Genomic DNA, 24,967 nt, shown 5'->3' with positions numbered 1-24,967 from the left:
AGGTTGAGGGTGCTCGGAGAACACGAGAGACCGTCTGGCTGAGCATACCTGGCTTTGGAACCAACCACCTGAGCTCACACCCCAGTCCAACCTTGGGGGCGACCGAAACTCGAAGCCTCAACCTCCTCCTCTGGTGATAATAAGAGCTCCACCTCACACAGATGATGCGAGATGAGGTGGTCAGCACAGAGCCCGATGCAGGGCTTGAACCTATGAACCGCGAGATCATGACCTGAGCCGAATCTGGATGCTTAACTGACCAAGCCACCCAGCTACCCTATTGGTTTATACATTTAAAGCACTTAAGACAATGCCAGATACAGAATCAGCATTCCATAAACGCCAGCTATCATTAGTATAGATAGGATTCAAAAGATTTGCATATTACTCAATATGTCTTATGTAACATACGATATAGAATATATTAATGTCTAACACCAACAGTATAGAAGTGAAATATTAATGTGTTACATTCACATTGGTTCTACATTAGTAGATATTTGTGTTATTCACATATATAAAATCCTCATTTTATATGCAGGGAAACTGAGAGGTGGTTTCTTCAATGCCACCAGTCCTACATGAGGACTGGTGCTGCTGTACCTCCCCCTGCTCAGGGGCCCCAGGATCTTTGGGGGACCCTGGACCAGGTTCATGGACACAGGGCTCTCAGTCAGCCAGGCAGGGCTCCAGCTCCTCTCTTCTGGTCTCCAGTTCTAGCTCAGGGCATAAATAGCCCATTCCGGCCACCCTGGACAAGGAAGACCGCCCCGGGACACCCCCACCCCCAGCCCTCCTTTATGGGGCTCCTGGGGAGGCCACTTCCTTTTCCTTCAGAATAAACTGGCTGCTCCAGTCTCCCCTGGCACAGCTTCTAAACAGCACCCAACTATTTACACAAAGTTCAGGAACAGGAAAAACTACTCTGTGTGCTGTAAGAAGTCAGGGGAGGGCTCCCTTGGGGGATGGGCCAAGACTGGCAGGGCCCCAGGGGGGCCCCAGGGGGCTTGATCATGAGTGGGGTTCTAGAGGGGGCCTGGATCGTCTTGGTTTTGGGGCCTTGGTGCTGATTACGTGAGTGTGTTGTTTGTGACAATGCAATAAGTTGTACACTGTATTTTAATAAAAGTTTACATGAAAACAAACTGCCTGGTTCAGTCCCAGCCGGGGGCAGCAGGAAAAACCTTGGGCCGCTTGCAGCTGGATGCCATCCTCTTCAGTCACCCTGCAGCAGCTCTGTGGCCCTGGGAAAACCCCTTCCCCTCTCTGGCCTCAGTTTCCCTCTGCTGAATGAGGAAGTGGTCAGTGTGTCTATTCCTGGCTGTACAGCAGGAACGGAGCCTCTGAGAAACACTGATGTACGGATGCCTGGGCCCTAAGACGGACCAATTAAGTCATACAGCCTCTGGGGGTGTGTTTCTGCACCTTTGCTTTGTTCTAATTCTTTCCTTTGAAAAAACCATAGCTTCACAGGAAGCTGTAAAATACAACGTCCTGGGAGGTCTCATGAACCCCCATCCCCAGCCTCCTCCAGCCATAACCCCTTGTGCAACTACAGACACCATCCAGACCAGGAAACTGACATAGGTAAATCCGCCGAGGTTATTCTGACTCCACCAGATGAGCACATGCGTGTGTGTGCATGTGGGTCTCCATGTAATTTTACACCCGGGTCGCTTGCGGTAGTCCCCCGCCATGATCAATCACACAACTGTTCCATCACCAGGCTCTCGGTGCTACCCCCCATAGCCACGCCCACCTGTCCTCCGCAGTCCCTCCCCGCCGACAGCCACCAGTCTGTCCCCGGGCTCCACCATTTTGCCCTTTCAGGAATGCTATACAAATGAAATCGTAGATTTTCACTCAGTGTCCCTGGAGGTTCATCATTACTTCCTTCCTCTTGACGGCTGCGGAATACGTGCGCCACGGCACAGATGCACCAGTTTAGTATCCATTCGCCCCCCGAAGGGCATCTGGGCACCTTCCAGTTTGGGGGCTGTTCTGAATAGAACCACGATGACCATTCTGATACAGGATGTTGTGTGACCATAAGTCTTCATTTCTCTGGAATAAATGCCCAAGAGTGCAATAGCTAGGTCATACGAGAAGCGTGCATTTACTCTGAAAGGAAACCGCCAAACTGTCTTCCGGAGCAGCTGGACCGTCTTACATTCCCAACAGCGAGGCAGCAGCGGTCCGGTTTCTCCGCATCCCTGCCAGCGTCTCATGCTGCTACTATTTTTTTTTTTTTTTTTTTTTTTTTTTTTTACATCAGCCACTCTAATAGCTACGGGGTGAGAGCTCACTGTGGTTTTGGGGTGCATCTCACTGACGGCCCATGTTGTTGACCATTATTGTTTCATGTGTTTACCTGCCACCCGCGTATCTTCTTTGGTAAAACGTCTGTTCTCGTGCACCTTCATTTTTAAAAGCTCCCCGATGGGTTTGATGTGCGACCAGCTAATTCCCTAGGAGCTTCCGAACTTGGGAAGTTCTGTCAGTTTTAAAAAGAACACGGTCGCTGCTGTAAGAATTCCGGGCAGCCTGCGCTTTCTGGAAGGGCTACCTGCAGAGTTCTGTGGTGGGGTCCAGGCTGCTACAGGTGGCTTAGAGTTACTGTGTCTCAGGCCAGAGGGGGAAGTTTGTCTGTTCCTGAGAAGGAATGGGGAGAAAACAGAGAGCAGAGACAGAGGGGAGAAGGAGGCTCTGGAGGCCACGTGGCATAGGAGGGGACCCCTCCCTCCCACGGGAGCCTCTACAGGTATTACTGTCTCGTACAGAGCAGTGAGTGGCTAAGTCCATGTCTAGGGCGAGGGCATGACCCAGGAGGGAACTTGAGGCAAGCCAGCTCCAGACTGTCGCAGGCCCCGGAATGGACCTATTTGTGGAGTTTACGTCAGTCTCCAAAGGGGTGGGGAAGGCCGTACCCCTCCCAGTTACAGGGCCCCCTCCCTCTCATTAAATAAGCAATAAATGCCCACTGCACCAACTGTAGAAATAACAGCAGAGCACAAGGAAATAAAATCATCCGCCGTCCCAGCTCTCTAGGGACTAACCAGTGTAACTATTTGAGGGTACTTTCTGGCTGGGCCTTTCTCTAAATGTGTGCCTGTGACTGGGCATATATATGTTTTTTGGTTACACAGAAATACATTCTGTTCTATAAAATACATCCACCCCCTCACCCCACACTTGTCTCAAGCATGTTTTTAGGTCTTCAAACATCCCTCCACGTCACCCCTTTGGAAGCTGCCTGGAACCCCTGTGGGTTCCTCGTCGCCCCAGGTGGGCGCTGGGCTTAGGTCCATCTCTCCTCTCCTGGTAAACAAAGCTGCGGGACCGTCCCATCAATGCGGCCTCTGTGCACAGGCTGGGATGTTCCTCTAGGACCCATTCCTGGAATTTCTGGGTCACAGGGTGGGAGTGTTTTGATGTCTCTGGGTACACACAGACGCTGACCCAAGAGGTTGGGCCAACACATTCCTGGTGGCAGTGATGGTGAGTGTTTGGCCATCTCGGGGCTCCAGAAGTTTCTCTGTTGGGGCAGAGATGAGCGCAAGGGAGAAGGTGCTGGGTGGCACTGTGCCCCACGCAGAATGCCCTTACTCGACGCCAGGTCCACAGGAATCGGCCGTGAGACATGCCGCAGAGGCTGTGTGAGCAATGGTGCACCAGGTCTGTGCTTCTGCCCCCTCCACCGGCTGTCGGGGAGAAAGTAGCTAACAGCCAGGGCCAGGTCTGGGGCTCACCCCTCACCACTGGCCTCCAGAGTCAGTAAGCGGGGTGCCTCTCTGGGGGCGTGGAAGCAGAGACACAGAGAAGGTGCCCTTATCCCTCAGGCGTGAGGCTTTTTGCCCACCGGCTGGGGTTCCCAGTTCTGGTCTCACAAGCGAAATGATCCTGCCCCAGCCTCTGCTTCCTCATCTATGAAACGGGGCTGATCTTCCCGCCTCAGAGGCCGTTAAAGAGGCTCCTGGGAGCTTACAGACTGGAGGTGCCTTGTAAACAGACGGATGTGAAGCATTGCCATGCTGGCTCATGCCCGGGCTGTCCCGCCCAATCCCCCAAACCCTACCTGGGGCCTCCCTCTGAAAAGGCCACAGAGGGCTCCTGCCCGCCCACCCTCTGCCTTCCTGTCCTGGCTCTGGGCCCCAGACAGCCCTGCCTGCCAGCCTGAGGCCCCACCGCCCAGCGGCACAGTGAGACCATTATCTCCAGGCTGGCCTCTGTGCCCTTCCGTCCTGCCAGGCAGTTCTTCTCAGGAGCTCAGCCTGAGTCTGGAAAACCCCCTGCTGGAGGTGGGATGGGGGTGGGATGTGTCCCTTTGCAACGCCCCCTGGGCAGAGGTGTGGAGAGAGAGATCAGGGTGGCCAGGCAGGGGCCCTGGGTGAGACCCCGAGGGCATCTAGTCCCTCTCTGGGCCTCAGTTTCCCCGCCTGCACCATGAGGGTGTTTGTCTAAAGAAGTGTTTCTTCACTCTGTGTGTGTGGGGGGTGCGTCAGGCCATTTGGGGACAGTGATTCATTCATCCCACTTAGTAACCATGCAGTCCCCACTTTGGGCCAGGCTCTCTAAGAGCTTAGGACTGACTCACATCACCCTCACAGCCAGCCTGCGATGTGGGATGTCCTTATCTCCACTTCACAGATGAGAAAACAGAGGCTCCCGGATGTGATCAGGGGCATTATTCCGAGCACAGGACGATACGGAGTGAGTAAGACAGACCCATCACTGTCCGTGTGGACGGAGGGGGCACACAAGAAAAGTAGCTAAGGATATGTGCACAGACAAGGCCGCTTGGACCAGTACAGAAAGTAGGAGCAGCTGCACGAGACAGGAGAGACACTAGCCAAGAAAAGCCCCTAGGAAGAAGTGACCGCTGGCTCTGAAGGGCAGGGCTCCGTGTAATGGATAAGCAAGGGAAAGGCCTGAGGCGGGAGCCAGCTGTGCACGTTCAAGGTGAGGGTCCCTCGTGTGGCGCACGGGGCCAGGCCAGGCATCTGCTGCAGGAACGAAGCCTGGCTTGGAGAAGGAGGCCCACTGAGCCCCCCAATACCACCACTCCAGCCCAGCATGGAGCCCAGTTCGGGGCTTGAACTCACAACCCTGAGATCAAGACCTGAGCTGAGATCAAGAGTCAGATACTTAATGGCTGAGCCACCCAGGTGCCCCAAGCTTCTCAAGGTCTGTAGAGGGCCCCGAAGCCTTAGTGGGGGGTGGGGGGGATGGTGGTGTCTGGATAAAAGGGGAGCCGTAACCTACACCCTCGGTTCATGGGACGGAGGGGCTGGAGAGGAAAGCAGCTCAGCGTGTGGGGGCTTCTATTTCAGGGGTGGCAAGATGCCATCACAGAATGCTCTGTCCCCCACATGGCTGGTCTCTGCTTGGGACACAGAGCACTCTCTGGGCAGATGGCTACAGCCCAGGCAGAAGGCCTTGGGTGTCCTTGGCCCACGGGGTGGGCTGGTGGCTGCAGCAGCAGCAGGCAGAGTCCATCTGTGGCTCAGCCGAGTGGGTGGATGGAGGCAGTGTCCCCACTGGAGGGTGAGAGTGGCGGTCCGACCCAGCCCCTGACCTCCCCAGACTCCAACCTACAGAACACCCAGCCAGGCCCTCCCCCAGCTCCCCTCTCTGTACCAGCAATTCCCATATGGGGGGGCCCATTTTGGTGATAGCACTGCCACCCACCCAGACCCCCAAGGCAGACCCCTGAGTACTATAGTCTGTGACCCTTTTGATGCCTTCCTCTCCCTCCCCGCCCCCTTCCCCCCCCCCCCCCCCCACCGCCCCGGCCTCAGGCTGACCCTCATTGGACACCCTGCTCCATGAGCTGCCTTGGCCTCCCCCTCGGACCACCTCTGGCACTTCCCATAATGCCTGCCCCACCCAGCCCAGGCCTGGCATGGGAGCACCCTCTGGACAGTGCTTTCTGGGTGAAAGAAAGAGAGACAGACAACAAACTTCAGGCTGAAGGAGACAACGTGGGGCATCCTTCTCTCACCTGACAAACACCGAGAGCTGTTCTGCGTCAGGCTCTGGCCTGTCACTAAGGCCTGGCTCAAGTGCCACCTCCTGGGCATAGCTCCCCAGGGTCTGTGGTCCCTCAGTCTGTACAGAGATAGTTGCAGAGCACAAAAAGGAGGGGGGTGTGGCTGGAGGGAGCAAGTAGGGGGAGGCTGGAAGGCTCCTGAGGGCCTGGCCCGGAGATCCTATGACCCGATATGTGTGCAATGTCAGTGAGACAGATGTGGCCCTAGGAGAGGGGGTGAGCAACCCTGCTGTCCCCAAGCCAGAGTCCACACCCTTGCTTTCCACTGATGGGCTAGGTGACCCTGGGGGAGAGCTTTGTCCTCTCAGGGCTCATGTCCCTGTCTGGGGCTGCCTGGTAGGGATACCTATCTGAGGCCTGATGACAGGCTAAGCGCGTGTCTACAGAGGCAAAGCCATACGCATCGCGCAGCTGGGGAAGGCTGCTGGAGGGGAGGACGCCCTGCGTGTCTGGCCCGTGCAGCACCCACCCTGCCCGTGGAGCTCTGGGGTTGGCAGATCCTCACCCCTAGGCTCCAGGAGGAAGCAGCAGCCCTGAGAACAGGAGGGGGAACCCACAGTTGGTCCAGGGAACACATCAGCTGAGCGCAGGACCCGGACCCGGACCCGGACTACCCAGGCCCGAATCCCCTTCAGCCCACAGGGCCCTTGAGGCTAGCTACGTGCCTCCTGGAGCCTCGAGCTCTTCTTCTAAGGAAGAGCCTCCAGACCCTGCTCTGCCTCTCTGGTGGCACTGAGCCTCATAGGTACCTCCTAGTGAGCGCTCTCTAACCTGGGAAACGCCATGGACAAATCTCGGGCCCTGTACATTCCGGCTGCAGAAGCCCAGGCCATCTGAGGGCCTCACCCTTGCTGAGAAATTGCTCTCCCCTGAGAACCCTTTTGTGCCGCCAGAAGTCATCTCTGTGAGTCCTCACTCTGGCCTCAGGGGCCCGGGAATGGCCCATTTACAGATGCGGGGCAGGCCTGCCCCACAGCCCTCACTCTGCCTCTCCCCCAGGCTGCTCCCCTCCAGGGAGACAAGGCGCAGACAGGATTTCCCCCTCCCTGAGGTGCTGGTTAAAAAGGATGTGAGGTCGATCTGAAACACAATTTTTTTTTTTTTGGAAATATACGGTGCCCCAGGCAGCTTAAAAAAAAGTGTATTTTTTTTTTTTCCTTTAAATACATAGTACTGGGAAAAAGAGCAAAGATGAAATGGTAAGAAAAATGATTTCTTGTTTACAGGTCCCAGCTTGGCTAAGAAGGATGGAGGTGCGGCAGCCTGGGGTGGGAGGTCATCTGGTCCCGGGCATCGAGCATGGGGGTGGGGGGCGGTCCTGAGGATTTATGTAGATACACCCAGGGGTAAACCCTGTCCTCCCATCCGCAGAGCCCCTGGCACTCAGGGTCAGTGAGTCCAGGCTCTGTGCTGGGGCCAGGGGCCGGCCGCCTGGGTGAAGGGGGGCATCCCTGTGTCTCTACCTGTGGTTTTGGTAGCTGTGTGCATATGCCCACTACCCAGCTGAGGCCGCCAGCTTGGCCTATGTTGCCCTCTGCTTCCAAATATACTCAGTGGGCTGTCTGTAGCCTCGGTTTACTGCCCTGCCCCCACAAACACACACAAGTGAATCCTCCCCCTACATGGTTCAGGTGGGGCTGACCCCACCCGCCCAGCTCCAGAGGCAGCCAAGTGACAGAAGCTAGCTGATTGGCATGCAGCCTTCCCTGGGCCATGGAGGTGGTTTCGGGAGTGGCCATGAGCCCCAGGGCTGACCAGTGAGATGGGAGGCCAGAGCTCCCACAGGGGAACATGACCCCAGGGGCAGACAAACAGGAGAGCAGAGTATCAGAGCCCCTGGAACCAGCCACACTGAAGCAGACCCCTGGGCTGTGCCCAGATAGTAACCATTCAAATCTCTTCTGACTCGAGTTTCTGTCCTTTGCCACCCAAGGGCTCCTGGATTAAGTATGCTCCCCAGCCCCGGCCTGGCTTCCTTCCCTTCCCAGATGTCCATGTTTCTTAAGCCCCAGTGTGTCCCAAAGCTTCTCTCTGCGTGGTGAGAATCCAGGGAAGGCAGGGGATGAGAACAGTATTTTAGGTCACAGGTCCACCATGCGCTTTATTACCTCACTGAATCCCGATGGCTACCCTGCAAAGCTGGAATTATTGGCCCCACTTGACAGAAAAGGAAACTGAGCTTCAGAGAGGTTAAGCCATCTGTCCCAAGTCCCACTGCCACCGGGTGGCAGATACGGGGCTCCATCTGAGCAACTTCTTGGAGGGTGGCTGGGCCCTGTGTCAGGGGGTGGTATTGGAAAAGCCCTCAAGAATGCCAACACGGTGCCCCCTCCCAGCTCCACTGTCCCCCCGCCCCCCGCGCAGGTCTCAGGGAGCTCCTCTGAGGCAGCCTGATCACCCAGCAGCCCTGGAGATTGTCGGGGACTGAAGGCGACCCAGGATGGGGGATTGAGGGACTTGGAAGGTGCCTGCAGCCAGCTGGGTGACAACGGAGTGAAGCCAGGCGTTTCTCTCTTGTTCGATAATGAGAGCAAATGTGAGGAAGGCTCTCTGTGTTATCGCAGGGCCCAGCAAGCGTGGCGAGACACAGGCTGTGATTTTCAGTGAGGGCTGTGGTGATTAAAAATGCATCACTTCCCTTATTAACCACTCCAAACAGATGCCGGGACCGTCTTGACGAGGAATGGAACCGCCGAAGCCAATAAAACATCTTGCAATTAGCCACGCTCAGATGGGCTGCCCGCTAAGCTCCGAGGCTGCTCCAGTGGGACCCTGTCACAATTGGATGATTTGTCCCTCTGAGGACAGGCCAGTGCACCAGTGTCCAACAAGGTCAGGCGTGACCGGAGACTGAGATTCGGGGCATCTCCAGCCCAGGCCTTGTGTCCCCAGCTCATCCCCAGAAGGTCAGGTGGACGAGAGCAGGAGGCCAGAGTCTTCCAGCTGGGGTCTGTCCAGGGAGCCCAGCCCCCGAGATCCCAGGTGGATCGGGCCCTGAGCCCACACCACACTCGGTCTGGCTTCAGCCCCACCGTCCCCAGCCTCACTGGCCTTGTCCTGGCTCTTCCTCAACCCGTGACAAGTCAATTTGCCAAAATCCCATTCACTGAATAGTCAATTTGCAGGACGACAGGCTCATCAAAAACACTCGATTCCCCTAACCTTTTTGTTTTAGTTGGCTGGGTTACGTTTTTGCTTTCAAATGGCATTTGAACAAAGGTTTGATTTGTGTCTCCCTGAGAATGGGCACAGAGGGACAGAGGGGACAGAGGAAGAATGAGGTGGCTGTATTATCACCCACACAGGTGGCACTGGGCGGAGGCTGAGCGGGAGGGAGTGGACGGTCCAGGCCCACTTGGGGGAGCCTCTAGGTGGGGCCGGGCCCAGGCTTTGCGAGGGTGGGGTGCTTTGGGGTTAGGGTCTCTAGGGAGAGCTCCAGACTCTCAACCTTCTTGCCAGGGCTGACCAGGCACCGGCTGGCAGCAAAAGGGGCCTATGTTGTCTTTCTGGGGTAGGGAAGGAAGCAGGTCCCCGTGCCCCTGGCTGGGGAGAGGTCAAGGGGTCTCACCTGTCAGGGAGGGGAGGGCGACAGAGGTCAGTGACCATACAGGCTTCTCCTGGAAGGACCAAGACAGGGGGTTGCTGGTCTTCCTGTCTCGTAGTAGCCCATCAGACCCAGCACCGGTCCTCAGCCCTTTTAAAAAGTTAAGCCTGTTATTTTGAGACCCCTGTAGATTCACTGGTAGTTGCTGAAAAGTAATAGAGAGAAATCCTATGTGTAGAAGACAATATCACCACCAGGATACTGACGTTGTACCATCCATCATCCTAGATTTCCCATTTTACTCCTACTCATGTGCATGCGTCTGCATGTGTGCGTGTGCCCATGTGTGCACGTGTGCGTTTGGTTCCATGTCCTCCCATTGCACGTGCAGGTTCACATACCCACCCTCCCAGTCAAAACACGCAACCGTTCCATTACAAGGAGCCCTCGTCCACCCCTCTCTTTTACAACCCAAACCTTCTGCGACCCCCTTCTCTGTTCTGAAACAGAGCTCACAAATAACGGATCTATCTACATGCATATTTTAAAACAAAAGTCAACAGAATGCCCTCACTGTAACAACACAGAAAAGGAGCAAAGTGACCCACAAGGAAGTGACAGGCATCAGGTGTGATAGCGGTGGGTCTGGCTGTCCCACAGGGCAAATGAAGAAGTCAGCTGCCTGCCTCTCTAGGCGACGGTGGCTCCAACCCAGACGGATGCAGGGGCTTGCCGGCCAGTCGGTGCCACAGAGGATGCTGCCCTCTGTGACGGGATCCTTTGAATGGTGACAGCACTTGGCAAAGCTCTGAACATACCAAAGTCTGATCTGCCCTCGACTGTGAGAAGAGCAGTGTGTTCCTGGGAAACTCAATGTATATTAAAATCATATGAAATGCATTTTGTAGCTCGGATGTCGAATGGAGTGAGGTCCCAGGCTCGGTTAATTACGCACGGATTTTCAATCCCGTGAATCTGGGGTTAGACATTTGCAGGTTCTTGGAGTGTAGGCCTGCCCCACACGGTGCACGGAGCTAGACCTCTGACCCCTGCCAGCCAGACACCTTTCCTTGAGGCCCCCATAATGCCTGCTAACATCTCCAATGGCCCCAAGGAGGCAGTGCAGCCCTGCTGAAAGTCCCCACAACTCACTCTCTGTCCCCACACGGACAGTTTCACCTGTATCTGTCTCCCCAGGGGCAGGGGCTGCGGTCCCCCAGGATCCAGCCCAGGCCTGGTGCTGGACAGGTGCTAATAAATGTGCCCAATAGGGCTGATCTGGACAGAGTCAGCCCAAGTGACAATGGTGAAGCTATGACGAACTGGCTCCCCTGAGGCCTGGTGGGTCAGGGCTTCCCATCAGGAGACTGCTGCTTCCTTTAAGGGCCCGTTGGTCACCATGTCCTCCAAACTGAGCTTTTAATTGGCTCAAATCCAGAACTTCAAAGTAGTGATTGGAAACGAAACTGCTTTATGCCACTGGCTTGGCAGCTGGGGTATCTCAATAATAAAGCACATATGCAGATACACAGAACTTCCCTGAAGGACCTGAAGGAAGCAGACACAGCAGTGTCCCTCTAAGTAGAGGGACAAGGAGGGAGGAATTGATTTTGTACTGTGTACAGACATTTAAAAAAAATGTTTATTTATTTCTGAGAGAGAGAGAGAGAGAGAGAGAGAGAGAGAGACTCTGTTGAGTGCAAGCCGGGGAGGCGCAGAGAGAGAGAGAGGGAGACACAGAATCCGAAGCAGGCCCAGGCTCTGAGCTGTCAACACAGAGCCCGACGCGGGGCTCGAACTCACAAACCGTGAGATCATATCTGAGCCAAGGTCAGACGACCAACCAACTGGGCCACCCGGGTGCTCTTGTGTACAGACAGTTTTGTTCCATGTGGATGAATTATCTCTCAATTATATGAATAAATAATCACAAAAAAACCAGATCGAAGCAGGTATTACTTGTGTGATTAAAAATTGTTTGAGCACCTACTGTGTGTCAGGCACCCCCAGAGAGCCCATCCCCCTGGAATGCATATGTCCTAAGGACTGGGTTCCGGATGGAGGGCCCAGAGCCCCCCGAATCTCCCCTCTGTCCCGGACAGAGACCCCAGTGAAGGCAGTGGAGGCACTGCCGGGTGCCCAGCCAGTCCCACCCCTCCTGAGTCAATGCCAGGGGTCCCCAGAGCTAAGCGGTCCAACAGAAAGTGCGAGGCCTGCATTGCTCAGCCTTTATCAAAGAAAGGGTAGATCAGAACCACAACGAGAGACCACATCACACCATGAGGATGGCTGTTATGAAAAGCCCCAAACACAAAATAGCAAGTACTGCTGAGGATGCGGAGAAATTGAAACACGTGTGCATTGCTGGAAGGAACGTAAAATGGTGCAGCTGCTGTGGAACACAATACACTGGTTCCTCAAAGAATTAAATATACAGGCGCCTGGGGGGCTCAGTCGGTTGGGCGTCCGACTTTGGCTCAGGTCACGATCTCGCAGTTCGTGGGATCGAGCCCCGCGTCGGGCTCTGTGCTGACAGCTCGGAGCCTGGAGCCTGCTTCGGATTCTGTGTCTCCCTCTCTCTCTCTGCCCCTCCCTCATTCACACGCTGTGTCTGTCTGTCTCTCTCTCAAAATAAACACTAAAAAATTTTTTTATTAATCAAATATAGGGGCGCCCGGGTGGCTCAGTCAGTTAAACTCAGGTCATGATATGGGCTCAGGTCATGATCTGGCAGGTTGTGGGATCGAGCCCCGCATCGGGCTCCACGCTGAGTGGAGAGCCTGCTTGGGATTGTCTCTCTGCCGGTCCCCCCACCCCAAAATAAATAACTAAACAATTTTTAAAAACTAAATACAGAATTACCAGATGATGCAGCATTTCCACTTCTGGGTATGTAACCAAAAGGATCAAAAGCAGGGTCTGGAAGAGATGTTGGTACACACATGCTCATGGCAGTGTTATTCACAACAGCTAAATGTGGATGCATCAAGTGTCCACTGATGGGTGAACTAATAAAGAAGATGTGGTCTATCCACACAATGGAATATTATTCACCCCTAGAAAGGAAGGACATTGTGAGAGATGCTACAACATGGATGAACCTTGAGGACGTAATGCTGAGTGAAATCAGCCAGTCACGAAAGGACAAATACCCTACCTATGATCCCATTTATATGAGGTCTCTAGAGCAGACAAAACGTAAGTGGTGGTGGAAGCTGGGGGAGGGGAATGGGGAGTTAGTGTTTAATGGGGACAGAGTTTCAGTTTGGGAAGATGAAAAGGTTCTGGAGATGGATGGTGGGGACGGCTGCACAACAGTGTGAGTATATATATATATATATTTTTAATATATATTTTTTTAATTTGGAGGGGAGGGGCAGAGGGAGAGAGTGAATCCCAAGCACTGAGGGCCTGACCCCATGACCCCGGGTCATGACCCGAGCCGAAATCAAGAGGACGGTGCTCAGCCAACTGAGCCCCCGGGTTCCCCAGCACTGTGACTGTATCTCATGCCACTGAGCTGCACCCTTACAAATGGTTAAAATGGTAAATTTTATGCTACGTGTGTATTTTACCACAACTTTAAGAAGAAGGTTGTCGGTGCCTTGCCAGGCCAGGGCCTGCAGGGCTGCCGAGAAACAAAGTGGGGCCCTGCCTGCAAGGGACGCCCCGAGTCTGGTGGGGGAGACGGGGAAGCGGGTAGTTGGTGACAACAGAGGGCCCTGTAGTGTGGCACAGGGGAGGCCTGGGGATCCAGGAGCCCAGCGAGGGGACCCATTTGCCTGGGGAGTCCAGAAAGAGGCATGAGCTGGATGTTGGGGCCTGAGGTGAGGGGCGGAAAGGGTATCCCTGGAAGAGGAACCAGCAGGGGCCAAAATGTGGAGGCGTGAACTCTGTTTCCCAAGAGCCTGCGCAGGAGTGGGGTGCAGCGGGGTCAGCGCAGGACAGGAGAAGCGGGAGGCGGTAGGGGCCCTGGAGCCAGAGACGGGGAGTGTGCGAGCAGGGCCACCCCACTGCTCTGCGGCGCCCACCCTCTTTTCTTCCCTCCGTCTCTCCAGGACTTGGGCCCCTGTGGCCTTGTTCACCGCCCCTCCGGACTGCAGCTGTTTGCTGCGAGCGCCCCACCAGGGCTGGCACACAGACCGGGTCGGATGAATGAATTGGTGCGTGGACGATGACCCCACGGTGACTACGTATGACAGGCAGACTCGGGTGTGTGCGAAAGATTCAGGATGTCTGAATGCAGCTTCCCCTTCTTGGAGCCACTGGTCCCTCTCCTCCCAGCTACCCGTGCGGTCCGGTACCCGGCAAGAGCTGACCCTGCCGCTCTGCTTCCGGGTGACAACACAGGCCCAGAGAGGGTGAGAGGCCTGCCCAGGATCACAGAGCCAGGCAGGGCCAGAGCTGGAGTGGAATGTCCTTCTCTTGTTCTAGAAGACCCTGGGAGGGCCTCAGAGACCTAGGGGCAGGGGTGAGGTGACACAGAGACAACAGGAGCCAGAGTGCAGGTGGGGTGAGACACGCAAGGGAAAGTGGCGGCCCCAGATAAGCCTGGTGGGTGCTCAGTCGGCACCCAACAACAATGCCTCCTGGGCCCCTGTTGACCACAACAGAACTGGGGTTAGACCATGATCCAGGGGCATTCTCAGGAGCATCCTGGCTCCCAGCCCCTGCCATTAGCAGACCCTGCAGGGAGCAAGCTTCACCCCTGCTTACCCAGCCTCTGCCTCGCCAGCAGTTTTCCTGGCTGTCCAAATGGGGTGTGGAGGTCTGAGGCCCTAGGATGTCACTAGTCTCTGGGGACACATGTGCCCTACTACGGGCATGGGAAAAGGACAAATGAGAGCCCTGTCTGGCCTCCCCTCCAACTTCCCCACAGTCCAGCCATGTAACCATGGCCACCACCCCTGATCAGGACCCTCCATGGCTCTGTCCCGGCCACTACCTGCAGAGAGAGTCTACTCCTGTCACTCCAGGTGACTTCTGCCTTGGGTCCTGCCCACATTTTCAGTGTCGTCTCCGTCTTTTCCCTCACGCTTGGGGCTCAGACCAGACGTAGCTGCTTTCAGTAAAAGCCTTTAGTATACACACAGCACCGGAGCTGGGCTTTAGGGGCTGGCTGTGCAGCCTCAAGCCCTGTGCTACCCCCTCACCGGGTGCCACCTGGGACAAGTTATTTGATAACTCAGTGGCATTGTCAGCACAATAGGGATAATAACAGCCCCACCTCCCAGGGTCACTGTGAAGGTCAAATGAGCTTATGCCTGCAAAATTCTTGCGATCGTGGCCTGACATTTGTGTACCTGGAGTGCTCGTCCCTCCTTGACCACCTGGAAAATTCCCATTCACACTACATGCCTGCTGTAGGATGCAGTGACCCTCCCCATTGCCGAGTCGTCTTCCTGTCCCGGCCCTTGGCACTGTGTATTGAGAGTGTCTGTTCATGTCTGTCTCGCCCACCGGCCTTCAGGCTCCCAGAAGGCAGAAACTATCTATTACTCAGCAATGTGCCCCACTGCTTAGGGCAGTGCCCGCTGCAGATCCATAATTCATTCATTCAACAGAGATTTACTGAGCAGTTACTATATGCCTGTGCTTTTCTAGATGCTAGGGTAGCAGCAGCTAACACACTGTCAACCTCTCTGCCCTGGTACGTTCTAGCAGGTGAACCAATCAACCAACGGCAGCGGGCAGATGGAGACAGTGCTGGGCAGAGAAGGAATAGAGGAATGTCAGGTGAGGGGTCACAGAAGTTCCAGCCAGAGTGAATGAATGAATGAGCAGGAGGCGCCCCACTTCAGCCCCCAACCCCCCAGAAGCTGTGAATTTCACACTCAGTGCGAACTCCCTGTAGCCCCAGCTTTCCGTGTTCAAGCAGCAGGATGTGACATGCCCGTAAGACGGTGGTTACCCTGTTAAGTGTAGTTACAGTCTGAAAGGGGCTCACCTTAATTAAGACACCATTAATTAAGCCGTCAGTATGGTAATGATCTCAGTTGTTAGCAAATTTGATTAAGGAGCTGATTCTGGAGGCCTCGCGATTTCCCCCCATTGCATTAATAAATCTCCCGCTCGTGTCGTATTGCCGTCCTTTATCTTGTTCTCTCTGCCACTGCTGTAAGTGACTGAGCCCCCCCTCCCCCCCCGGCGGGTACCCACCCTCGGACAGAGCCCAAATGTCATAACACTCTCTTAGGGCCTGCTCCAGGGGACCCAGAGGATGGCCACCTGGACGAGCTCCTCTAAGCCACGGGACACCCTGCTCCTGCCACGCACGGGGACCCCGGAGCGAGTCAGTCGAGTCTGGCACGTGACATACCAGGGGAGGGACCTCACTGTCAAGGAAACAGCCACGTGACCTCGGCCACGCTCCTACCCTCCCTGAGCCTCAGTTTCCTCTTCTGTAAGATGAGATCAACAACACCCCCATTCTAGAACAGTTGGTGAGAACCAACAGGGCAACTGGGCAGAAAGGGCTCTGAAGCTAAATGGTACAACGGTATGTCGGCCAGACGCTACCATGCTTGGGTTTCCAGCTGCCCTGAGAGTTAAACAGCTAGAGACACGCCGCTCCCCGTCCCCCGTCCCCCCTACCGCATCAAAAGCGCTGGGAACAAAGGTCGAGCAGCAGGTGCTAGGAGAGCCCTGGTTCTGGGCCACGGTGTGAAGCGGGGAGCAAACACACAGGGCTCTGTGTCTGCTGTGCAGCCCTGTCAAGCAGGCCTGCTCTGGGTCCCAAGTCTTTCCCTAAAAACAATGGGGCAATGGCTCATCTCCAGTCACCCCCTCCCCAGCCTCTTTGCCACCTCTGGTAGCCATAGGTTTGTGGCAGCACCTGGGTGCTGGATGTCACGGTACCAGGCTGTAGGAGCCTGAGAGCCGGAGGAGCATAAAAGGACCCACACAAATGAGAGGCAGGGGGCACAGAGCCCCCCAACAGGCCCTCCCTCGGCACCGGCTCAGCCCCTCTCCCAGGCAAGCCGGGCAGGGCAGGGCGGGCTTCGTCTAGGAGACGAAACTGCCAGGAGCTTAAAGTGCAGGTGCCAGGGCTCCTGGCGGACCGAACCAGTCTGTACTGGTATTGGGGCAAGTACTGGATGGCAACTGTGTCCCTGGCAAGACCGTGAGCAGATAGGCTTGGGCAGCTCCTGGGCCCGGGCAAAGGTGTGGCAGGAGGAAGACGGCTGCCCGGGGAGGGCCCTCTTCCCAGCAACGGTGGCGGATGCAGCAACGGTGGGGAAGGATTTACTATTTGTTTCCAAAAATATAGCTAGGGCCTTGTCACAGCAAGTGAGAGAGAACACTGGGGTGTCCTGCTCACATCAGCACCACAACCTGTGGGCTTTTCCACTAAAAAAGCAGATGAACATCACAGCAAACCATAGACACAGGCCACCTTCACCACCACCCAGGGCTCCTGTCGGGGCCTGCTGGCGCATGGCAAGAAGTATGTTTATTTCCCTTCACGCTCCATTAGCGAGAGAGCTGTCCCTCCACGGAGGGGTGGGGGTGCTGCTTAACTGGGAGCTCCACAGGTCCTTGTCACGGTATAGGGTCGTGAGGCCTTGGAGTGGCCCCCAAGATGTCCCCCTAAATGAGGCTCCAGGCTTCTCCTTTCTAGTCCTGGGGATGGAGCCCAGCCCAAGAGGCTCCAACTCTGTTCTCTAACCTTACAAGGTCTGAGGTCACTGAACAGCCCCGGAAAGCTGAGGTGTGGGGCAAATTGCCTAGGGCAGGTGGAGATGTGGAGCTGTGTCCCACCCTACAGCTCCGAACCCTAGAGGAAGGATCCTGCAAGGCCAGAGACCGAAGGTTCCTGGCCCCAGAACAGCACGGTGCAGAGCCCCAAGAGCCGTGAGGCAAGCTGGCGTTCTAATCCGATGCGCCCCCCCCCCCCCCCCCCCCGGGAAGCCTAGCTTAATGAGGCACGGACTTTGGTTTCCATAAATACCCGGACCCGTGATGTCACCACCCCGTGCAGAGTTTAACAGCTTCTGCCACTGGCTGTAGGCCCAGCAGACAAGTGGTCTGCCGCTAGCCCACAGAACACCTGCGTGGCCCAGAAGGACACCAACGCCCCTGCTCTCGATGGCAGGCCGGACCTTCACCTGTCCATGGAGGACACGGCATCCTGTCCCCACCCCGACCTGCCTGCCAGCCTTCCATCAGGCACGGCAGAACTGCCGGTCACGGATGAGCTGGGCAGGAGAGGCTTCTTCCAAATAGTCATGCTGAGGGCTATACCAAAAGCCGAAATGGCAGTGGTGGCTTTGAAAACCCTGGATATGGATTTGGGGGGATTACTTGCCCTCAGCGATAGGGAATTTCACAGCCCAATGGAGACCTGCTGACTAACAGCCTTTTCCTCATCGTCACCACCAACAAATACCTCCACTGCAGGGCACAAACGCTAACAACCTCTGCCCGGAGGTCAGCTCCCTCTGCAAGACACCTGCACAGCAACCCCCCTCCCCCCCACCAAGCCCCCACTCCGGCTCCAAGCTCAGCTGGGGCCCCTCTGGCCTCCGGCCCGAGTTTCAGGTATAAACCTGCCACATATACTCACAAGTAGCGTCTTCTGCAAGCCATCCTGTCTGGGGGCAATTTTCCCCTTCCCTCTCTCTCTCCAGCTGGGAAGGTTCCGCGTGGTTAGAGGAGGAGCAGGATGCTCAGCCGAGAAGTGGAAGGGAATAAAATTAAATAGAGGGGCGAGTCACATTCCCCGGGGGCGGCGGGCTCCTCCGCTGGGGCGGGAGCAGGGGGTGGGGGGTGACAGCAGCAGGCTCCGAGGGGCCCTGGGCACAGCAGGGCTCACACCATGCCCAAGAGCCTGCCAAGTCGTCCAGTCACCATGCTCGCCAGGTTGGGCGGGGGCGTCGGCCTCGCTGGTACCTGGGACCACCTCGGGTTTTTTCCCTCCCGCACATCCGGGATGGCTGAGCGCGGGGAGGAGGGGGGTGCTGGGGGGAATCTGCGCCCGCTTTGCTCTCGCAGCATCCGGAGGAGGGGCGGGCGCTCGCGAGCCTCCCCCCGCCCCTCCACCGCTTCTCGGCGCCAAGGAGCAACGTAGTGCGGCCGCGCTGGACCAATCGCCGAGGCGCTCGTCGCCATGACAACTGCAGCATCAGGCGCGGCCACCCGGCGGCGCCCTCGCGGCAAAGCCACCCGCCCGACGGAGAGCGCCCGCGCGCAGCGCGAGGGTGCCGCAGCCTGCCGGGGCCCCTTCCTGGCTGGCTCTGGAAACCTGGAAATCTCGTTGCTAAAATGCACGACGCTGTCCAGAGCCTGCGATGACGCTGCTTTCCAGGGTGGCTTTTCTGCCTTTGGCACGGAGTCGTGCAAGCCATGGAGCGCAACAGGCTGGCGCCCTGGAGTCAGGCCCACCGGTTCCAAGGCTGGCTTTGACCCCTAAGGGCCTCGAGGCTGTGGACAAGCCGCTTCCCTTCTGGGAGCCTCGATTGACGCTATCGTGAAATGGGATCATAATGGCTACGTCACAGGGGTCCAGGAGGGCTTGTCACACACAGTAGCTGCACAGATGCATAGCTGTTATGATGTGTGCTGGCCATGTCCTGGAGCTAGGGAGAATTTCTGCTGTAGCTGTGGAGCCCATTCGTTCCTTCACCACTCACTCACTCATTTACTGTTTCTGGACTGGCAGCTCAGTGATGAATAAGGCGATGCTTTCCTGGTGTTCACCTCTTTTTTATTTGTTTATTTATTTATTTATTTATTTATTTATTTATTTATTTATTTTTGGGACAGAGAGAGACAGAGCATGAACGGGGGAGGGGCAGAGAGAGAGGGAGACACAGAATCGGAAACAGGCTCCAGGCTCTGAGCCATCAGCCCAGAGCCCGACGCGGGGCTCGAACTCCCGGACCGCGAGATCGTGACCTGGCTGAAGTCGGACACTTAACCGACTGTGCCACCCAGGCGCCCCCATGGTGTTCACCTCTTAAGAGGGAAACAGGAAATCAACATGCAGTCAAATATATAATTTTACATGGTAAGGAGGAGGACAAAAAGTAAAGCCGAAGAGGTAGAAGGGAGGAGGACAGCAGGAAGGAAGGAGGAAGCCATCTACATCAGACAGGGTGCTCAGGGAAGGCCTCTCTAAGAGGACACGTGTGGGCTGAATAATGGAAGATCCCGGGAAGGAGCATTCCAGGCAGAGGGAAAAGCTAGTGTCAAGGCCCTGAGGCAGGAAGGAGCGGAGTGTGTTTGAGCAACACTGAGGAGGCCAGAGTGGCTGCAAGTGTTGAGCCACAGGGATGTGAGGGTGAGAAGGCCTACATCCACCCTCTCCCCTCCAGATTTTCTCTCTCACGCACAGATCTCTCTCTTCTTGTCTGATGCTTCACTGAGCAGAGTCTGTTTGCTCGTCTGTAAATCAGGAATCCAAAATCTATCTCGTGTACGTACACACCTATAATTCTTATTTCCATTATAATCTTTACGACGTCAGTGAGGTATAAGATTATCATCGTATTCTCCGGGGAGAAAACTAAAGCCAGAGGTTTAGCAGCTGGCCCAGAGCCACACAGCTGGTGAGTGGTATGCCAGGGGAGTCTGGCTCTGGAGTCCCGGCTCTTAAGCACCTGCAAATCTTCCTCTTTGGGAAGATCACATGAGACAATGGCTGTGAAAAGCCCACCCACCCTGGGCAGCTGTGAGGGCCATTCCCTTTTTCCTATTCTCTCTGGACTCTCAGACTCACTTGAAGTTAGGGGAAGGACCTGCATCCTTAAGTTTTGTTCCTTCCTTTGGACAGTGGACAAAATGGAGCTCAGAGAGGGTGAGTGATGTGCCTGAAGTTGCACAGCACTGGGTGGCAGAAGTGGGACTGGGACCCAGTTCCTCTGGCTCCGTGTCCCTTATGGGGCCAGGGTAGAGTGGAGCATCTGAGTGACTGGTAAATGGCATCAGAACAGCACGATGCTTCCTGATTCACCCTCCTATAACAAATCTTTGAATGACCAAGCTTCCTACACCGGGGGCTTCCTTCCCTGAGAATAATGCAGTCATGGACATAATTGGTATTTCTGTGGACTTAACATGTTACAGATCCCCCCCTCCCCCTCCCCCCCTCCCCTGTCTCTCCTGGAGTTGGACAAGTTCTTTTGTTTTTTATTTTCGGACAAGACTTTAATAACAATGCAAACATAGCAGCAGCTACAACCACGAGGGCTTCAGGAGGATCATTTTGCTTCAGATCTGATCTGATGTTCAGTGAATTCGTAGAGGCACTGTACAAAGTAGGTTGATTTCCCCTCCTATGCAGAGAGGTCTCACCTCTACACAGCAGCAGAGCAGACTCGAAGCCACCTCTCTGTGACTCCCAAGCCTGGGCCCTAGCAACTCCCCGCACGGCCTCCTCCACATGGGGATTATTTTATCACCCCCATCTTCCAGAAGAGGAAACTGAGGCTCAGAGCCCAGGCAGGCCCTGATTGCAGCGCGGGCACCAGCATCCCTTTCCTGGGTTTCCTCTCCTGCCCCAGTGCCCCAGGGAGCCTCCCCGGGGGCCAGGACGTCCCTCTGCATATTAACTGCTTTTTGGCACTTTCTCCTTATAAACAAACTTGCATGTCTGTTTCTTGTATGTTACGCTGTTATTTCGAAATAGGGCACATGGCAGAGACACTGCATTCGGAAGCAAATGCCAAGAGCGTAGGCACCTGGGCTGTGTTTACAGGACACCCGGGCTGTTTTTGATTTCTGATGGTGGGCGTCCACCACAGGGTTGGGCACCAGAGAGTCCCCAAAACTCGTGGATCCAAGGCACGGCAGGGAATTGGCGTTGGGACAGCTGCAGCCGCCACTCACTCTCAAGGCCCCTCTGGAAATGCCTGCACACACAGCCCCCCCAAACACACACCCACACCTTGTACCTGTCTGTGGCCCCCTGCAAGCAACCCAGACTAGAATGTGAAAGTGGCTGACAAAGAGCAGGTGGGGGAAATCTTCCACACCCAGGACTCCCCTCCTGGACTGGAAAATTCCAACCTGCAGGCTGACAGGCAGATTCACGCAGGGAATGTCTGGCTCCTGCACCCTGCTGCCCATGTGCCCCCATCTGTCCCCAGCATGAAAGGAGGCACAACGGCATTTGGAAAGAGGCAGGACAGAAAGGGCTGGAACACACAGTCCACAGATCCCCAGGCCACAGCACCTTTCAGGCTGGCAGCCCGGGAGTCCCAGGGATTGAACCTCTTCCACGGGGACAGTATGGAGCTCCAGTCCTTGTCCTCAAGCCACCAACCGTTCTAGCCATGGAAACACAGAACTGTCAACATTCTGACTCTTCAAAGCTCAGAATCACAAATCCTTCAAATCCTGGATTTTTTTTCCCCTTTTAGCGTAAGCTTCACATTGGAAAGAAACCAAACCTTAATTGCACAAATAATCTGAAAATCTCTTCTCTTTCAACACAATGAAGTCCCCTTGACCGCACCCCTACATCTCACTCCCTTTGCCCACCTCCCTAGAGGTAACTGCTGTCCTCTGTTTGGAGCACATGCTTCCGGAACTTTAGCGAAGTCTGTAGCTAGCTACATTTATATGCCTATAGAAAATATGAAGAATTACATGGACGGACCTTAAAAAATGGCATCATATTAAGTTACGAAAGTTTTAAAACTTTAAATACACCAAAAGTCATAAAGAGAGATACAGTGGGGCACCTGGGTGGCTCAGTCGGTTAAGCGTCTGACTTCAGCTCAGGTCATAATCTCACGGTTCATGAGTTCGAGCCCCCATCGGGCTCTGTGCTCAGAGCCTGGAGCCTGCTTTGGATTCTGCGTCTCCCTCTCTCTCTGCCCCTCCCCCGCTCATGCTCTACCTGTCTCTCTCTCAAAAGTAAAATATTGAAAAAAGAGAGAGAGAGAGAGACACACAGTAAACTCTGTTGTCCGCAGGGCCTCCTGCAAGAATCAGACCATCACGAAGCTGATGGAAGCCGCGTCGCTGCCTCTCTTCCGCCTCCTCCCCAGCCCTTCCCTCCTCACATTTACACAGTGAGTTCACTGCAGAGTGAATCATTTCTATACAGCGTTCCTACTCAGACAGGTGCCCACAAAGGGCAGGGATGCTTGCACATGTTTTTAAACTTCCCACAAACAGAATCACACTGCACGTCGCTTTCTGCGATCCTCCTTCCCCAGTCAACATTCCACTCGGGGCACCGACTGATGGAATCTCTAAACCAGACTCTTCTTTGCTGAGTGGCCAAATCCTAGGCTTTTCTGATCACAGCCGTGGGCTGGGCTCTTGTTGCTGAGAGGGGCCTGGCAGGCTTGTGCACAGGCCTCATTTGGTTCTGAGACCGCCTCCCCCCATCCCACCCCACCCCCCCCGCCCCACCCCTGCTCCTCATGTGCAGGCAGCGGAGGAAGGGAGGAGGCAGCTACTGCAAATATCTCTGGAAACGCGTGTGGACTCCTGGAAGCTTGGCAGACACCCTCTCTGCACTGCACCAAAATACCAAGGTGCCCTGTCCCCTGTACTTGGGGAGAAGACAAGACCCTGGCCCCTGGACGGCTGTAGGAGGGGGTCCCTGACATGCCGCTGGAATGCAATGGCTGCTGCTTCTCAGGGCCATTTGGAGCCCCGACCGATGGAGATTTGGAAGCCCACAGGGCTGGCATCAGTCTCTGCCCTCCCACTGCTGTGCCAGGCTTGCCAAGGATGGCCCTGGTCTTCAGAGCTGGCTGAGGCCCGTGAGAAGCGAGGGGGCTGTGGCCAGGAGGACGCTGCCTGCAGAAGCTCCTGCTACATCTGGGCCGTGCTGGTGCGGGAGAGGGGTGCTGCTCCGTGTGTCCACTTCTGCAGGGGCTGAGTCTCTGTGTCCCCCTCACCTGGAGGGCGAGAACTATCAGGAGCAGAGGGTGCTGGGAACAGCCCCTGCCTTTCTGAGCCTCCACTCGTGAGCCTTCGAGAGCCCCCCAGCGTGATGGAGGGCGGGCGTGGCTGTGAACGAGAGGCACCACTGGTCAAGTGCAGGCGTCCTGAGACCCGTGTAGGATGAACCAGCCACAGACACTAAGCCAGAGCTGATGGGTCTGAGTGTGCCTTGGGGTGTAGGCTCCCTCCCTCTCCTAACATACCGCCTCTCCACTCTCCCCCACCCCAGAACCTGCACCTGCTCAGCAGGCAACGTAGCCTGGTAGTCCGGGCCGGGAGCCACCTCTGCCACCAGCCATGTGACTCTGGGCAGGTGACCCAACGTCAGCCTCCGCATCTATGCACTGAGGCTCACAGGGCATCTCCTTCTGCCTCCAGGCAAGGTCTAAACGAGTTACCGTGGGCAAAGCCCTTAGACCAGGGCCTGGTACTGCCTCCTTGCCCCAGAAGTGTCAGCCAGGCTGGTTATTGTTCTTGAGCTGGCCGGGCTGCTGGAAAGTTCACAGAACTGAAATTCGCAGGGAACTGGAGCTAGATGATGGGGGTAACACCTCCCCACCACCCCAGCTGAAATGAGAGCCTACGGTGTACCCCAAACCAACCTCACAGCACCTCCCGTTTCTCACCCTCCTGACGAATTTGACTAATAGTTTTCTTAAATCTAAAAATAGTTTTTATTTAAAAGCGAAACTTCCTGTCACTGTGGTAAATCGTGTGCTTGATAGGCTAGTTACACCACAAATAAATATTCAGATAAATAGGGTTATGAAAGAAAAATTGCTCGCCTGAAGCCCTCCCTTGGCCTCAGGGGTCTGAGTGTCCCTGGTTGGAAAACCCCGTGCTGATGATGGGGACACCAGGCAGGGTGGGCACAGGGCAGACGTCGGGGCGAGCAGCGGGGATGGCCCTGCTCGTAAGCTGGGTCAGAAAAGACCAGGGATACGTGTGGCGGTGTTGGGGAGGGTCACAGGGCCATCCGTGGTCACTGTGGGGGTGGCGACTCACTTTCCTCTCCAGGAATCCATCTTGCTTGCCTCAGCTGCGGGGTTCTGCATGCCTGTGTGTGTGTGTATCCGCCTGTGTGTGTGTGTGTCTGTCTATGTCTATTTTTGGTGACTGGCACCGCTCCTCGGAAACAGAGAGGAAAGGCCTCAGGCCCATATGAAGGGGACAGCAGTCCTCTACGGCCGCCTTATGTCATTGCCACAGGCTGGTCTGCTGGGTGGTCTCCTCCTGGGTCTTCATGGGAATCTGCGAAGTCATGCTGGGCTGTGTGTGTGGCTGGGGACCGGCAAGTGTGCCCAGCCCCCAGCTCACAGGGCCATGAGCATTTCCTGACCACAGAGCAGCACTAATTCTCTATTCGCTTGTATCTTCATCCATAGAATGCTGACTACTTGCTTTGGGCCTGGCCCAGTCTAGGCAGTGGGGGTACAAGGTGAGATAAAAAGCCATGTGTCCTGCCCGGA

The 24,967-nt window shown here is 55.6% G+C and overlaps 1 protein-coding gene and 1 long non-coding RNA gene across 7 annotated transcripts in view; both read right to left on the bottom strand.

Annotated features, from left to right (window-relative positions):
- Positions 1 to 24,967, bottom strand: part of IQSEC1 (IQ motif and Sec7 domain ArfGEF 1) — a 470,459-nt gene that overhangs the window by 152,154 nt on the left and 293,338 nt on the right. Inside the window, exon 1 of one of the 6 annotated variants that reach the window (XM_045493965.1) lies at positions 18,160 to 18,603. The exons of the other annotated variants lie outside the window; for them this stretch is intronic. Coding sequence (XP_045349921.1) covers positions 18,160 to 18,182 — 23 coding nt within the window. The 5' untranslated portion in view covers positions 18,183 to 18,603. Of the gene's footprint in view, positions 1 to 18,159; positions 18,604 to 24,967 lie in introns of those variants that run through there. 6 annotated transcript variants of the gene reach the window in all.
- LOC123606040 lies at positions 245 to 17,456 on the bottom strand. Its single transcript, XR_006716057.1, has 3 exons — positions 14,539 to 17,456; positions 9,618 to 9,743; positions 245 to 2,652 (listed from the first exon to the last, which is right to left on the bottom strand). It is a non-coding gene; the product is annotated as an uncharacterized LOC123606040 (long non-coding RNA).

This window comes from Leopardus geoffroyi, chromosome A2 (genome assembly GCF_018350155.1).
Source record: "Leopardus geoffroyi isolate Oge1 chromosome A2, O.geoffroyi_Oge1_pat1.0, whole genome shotgun sequence".
Lineage (NCBI taxonomy): Eukaryota > Metazoa > Chordata > Mammalia > Carnivora > Felidae > Leopardus > Leopardus geoffroyi.
This window is presented reverse-complemented; position numbering and strand designations above follow the sequence as displayed.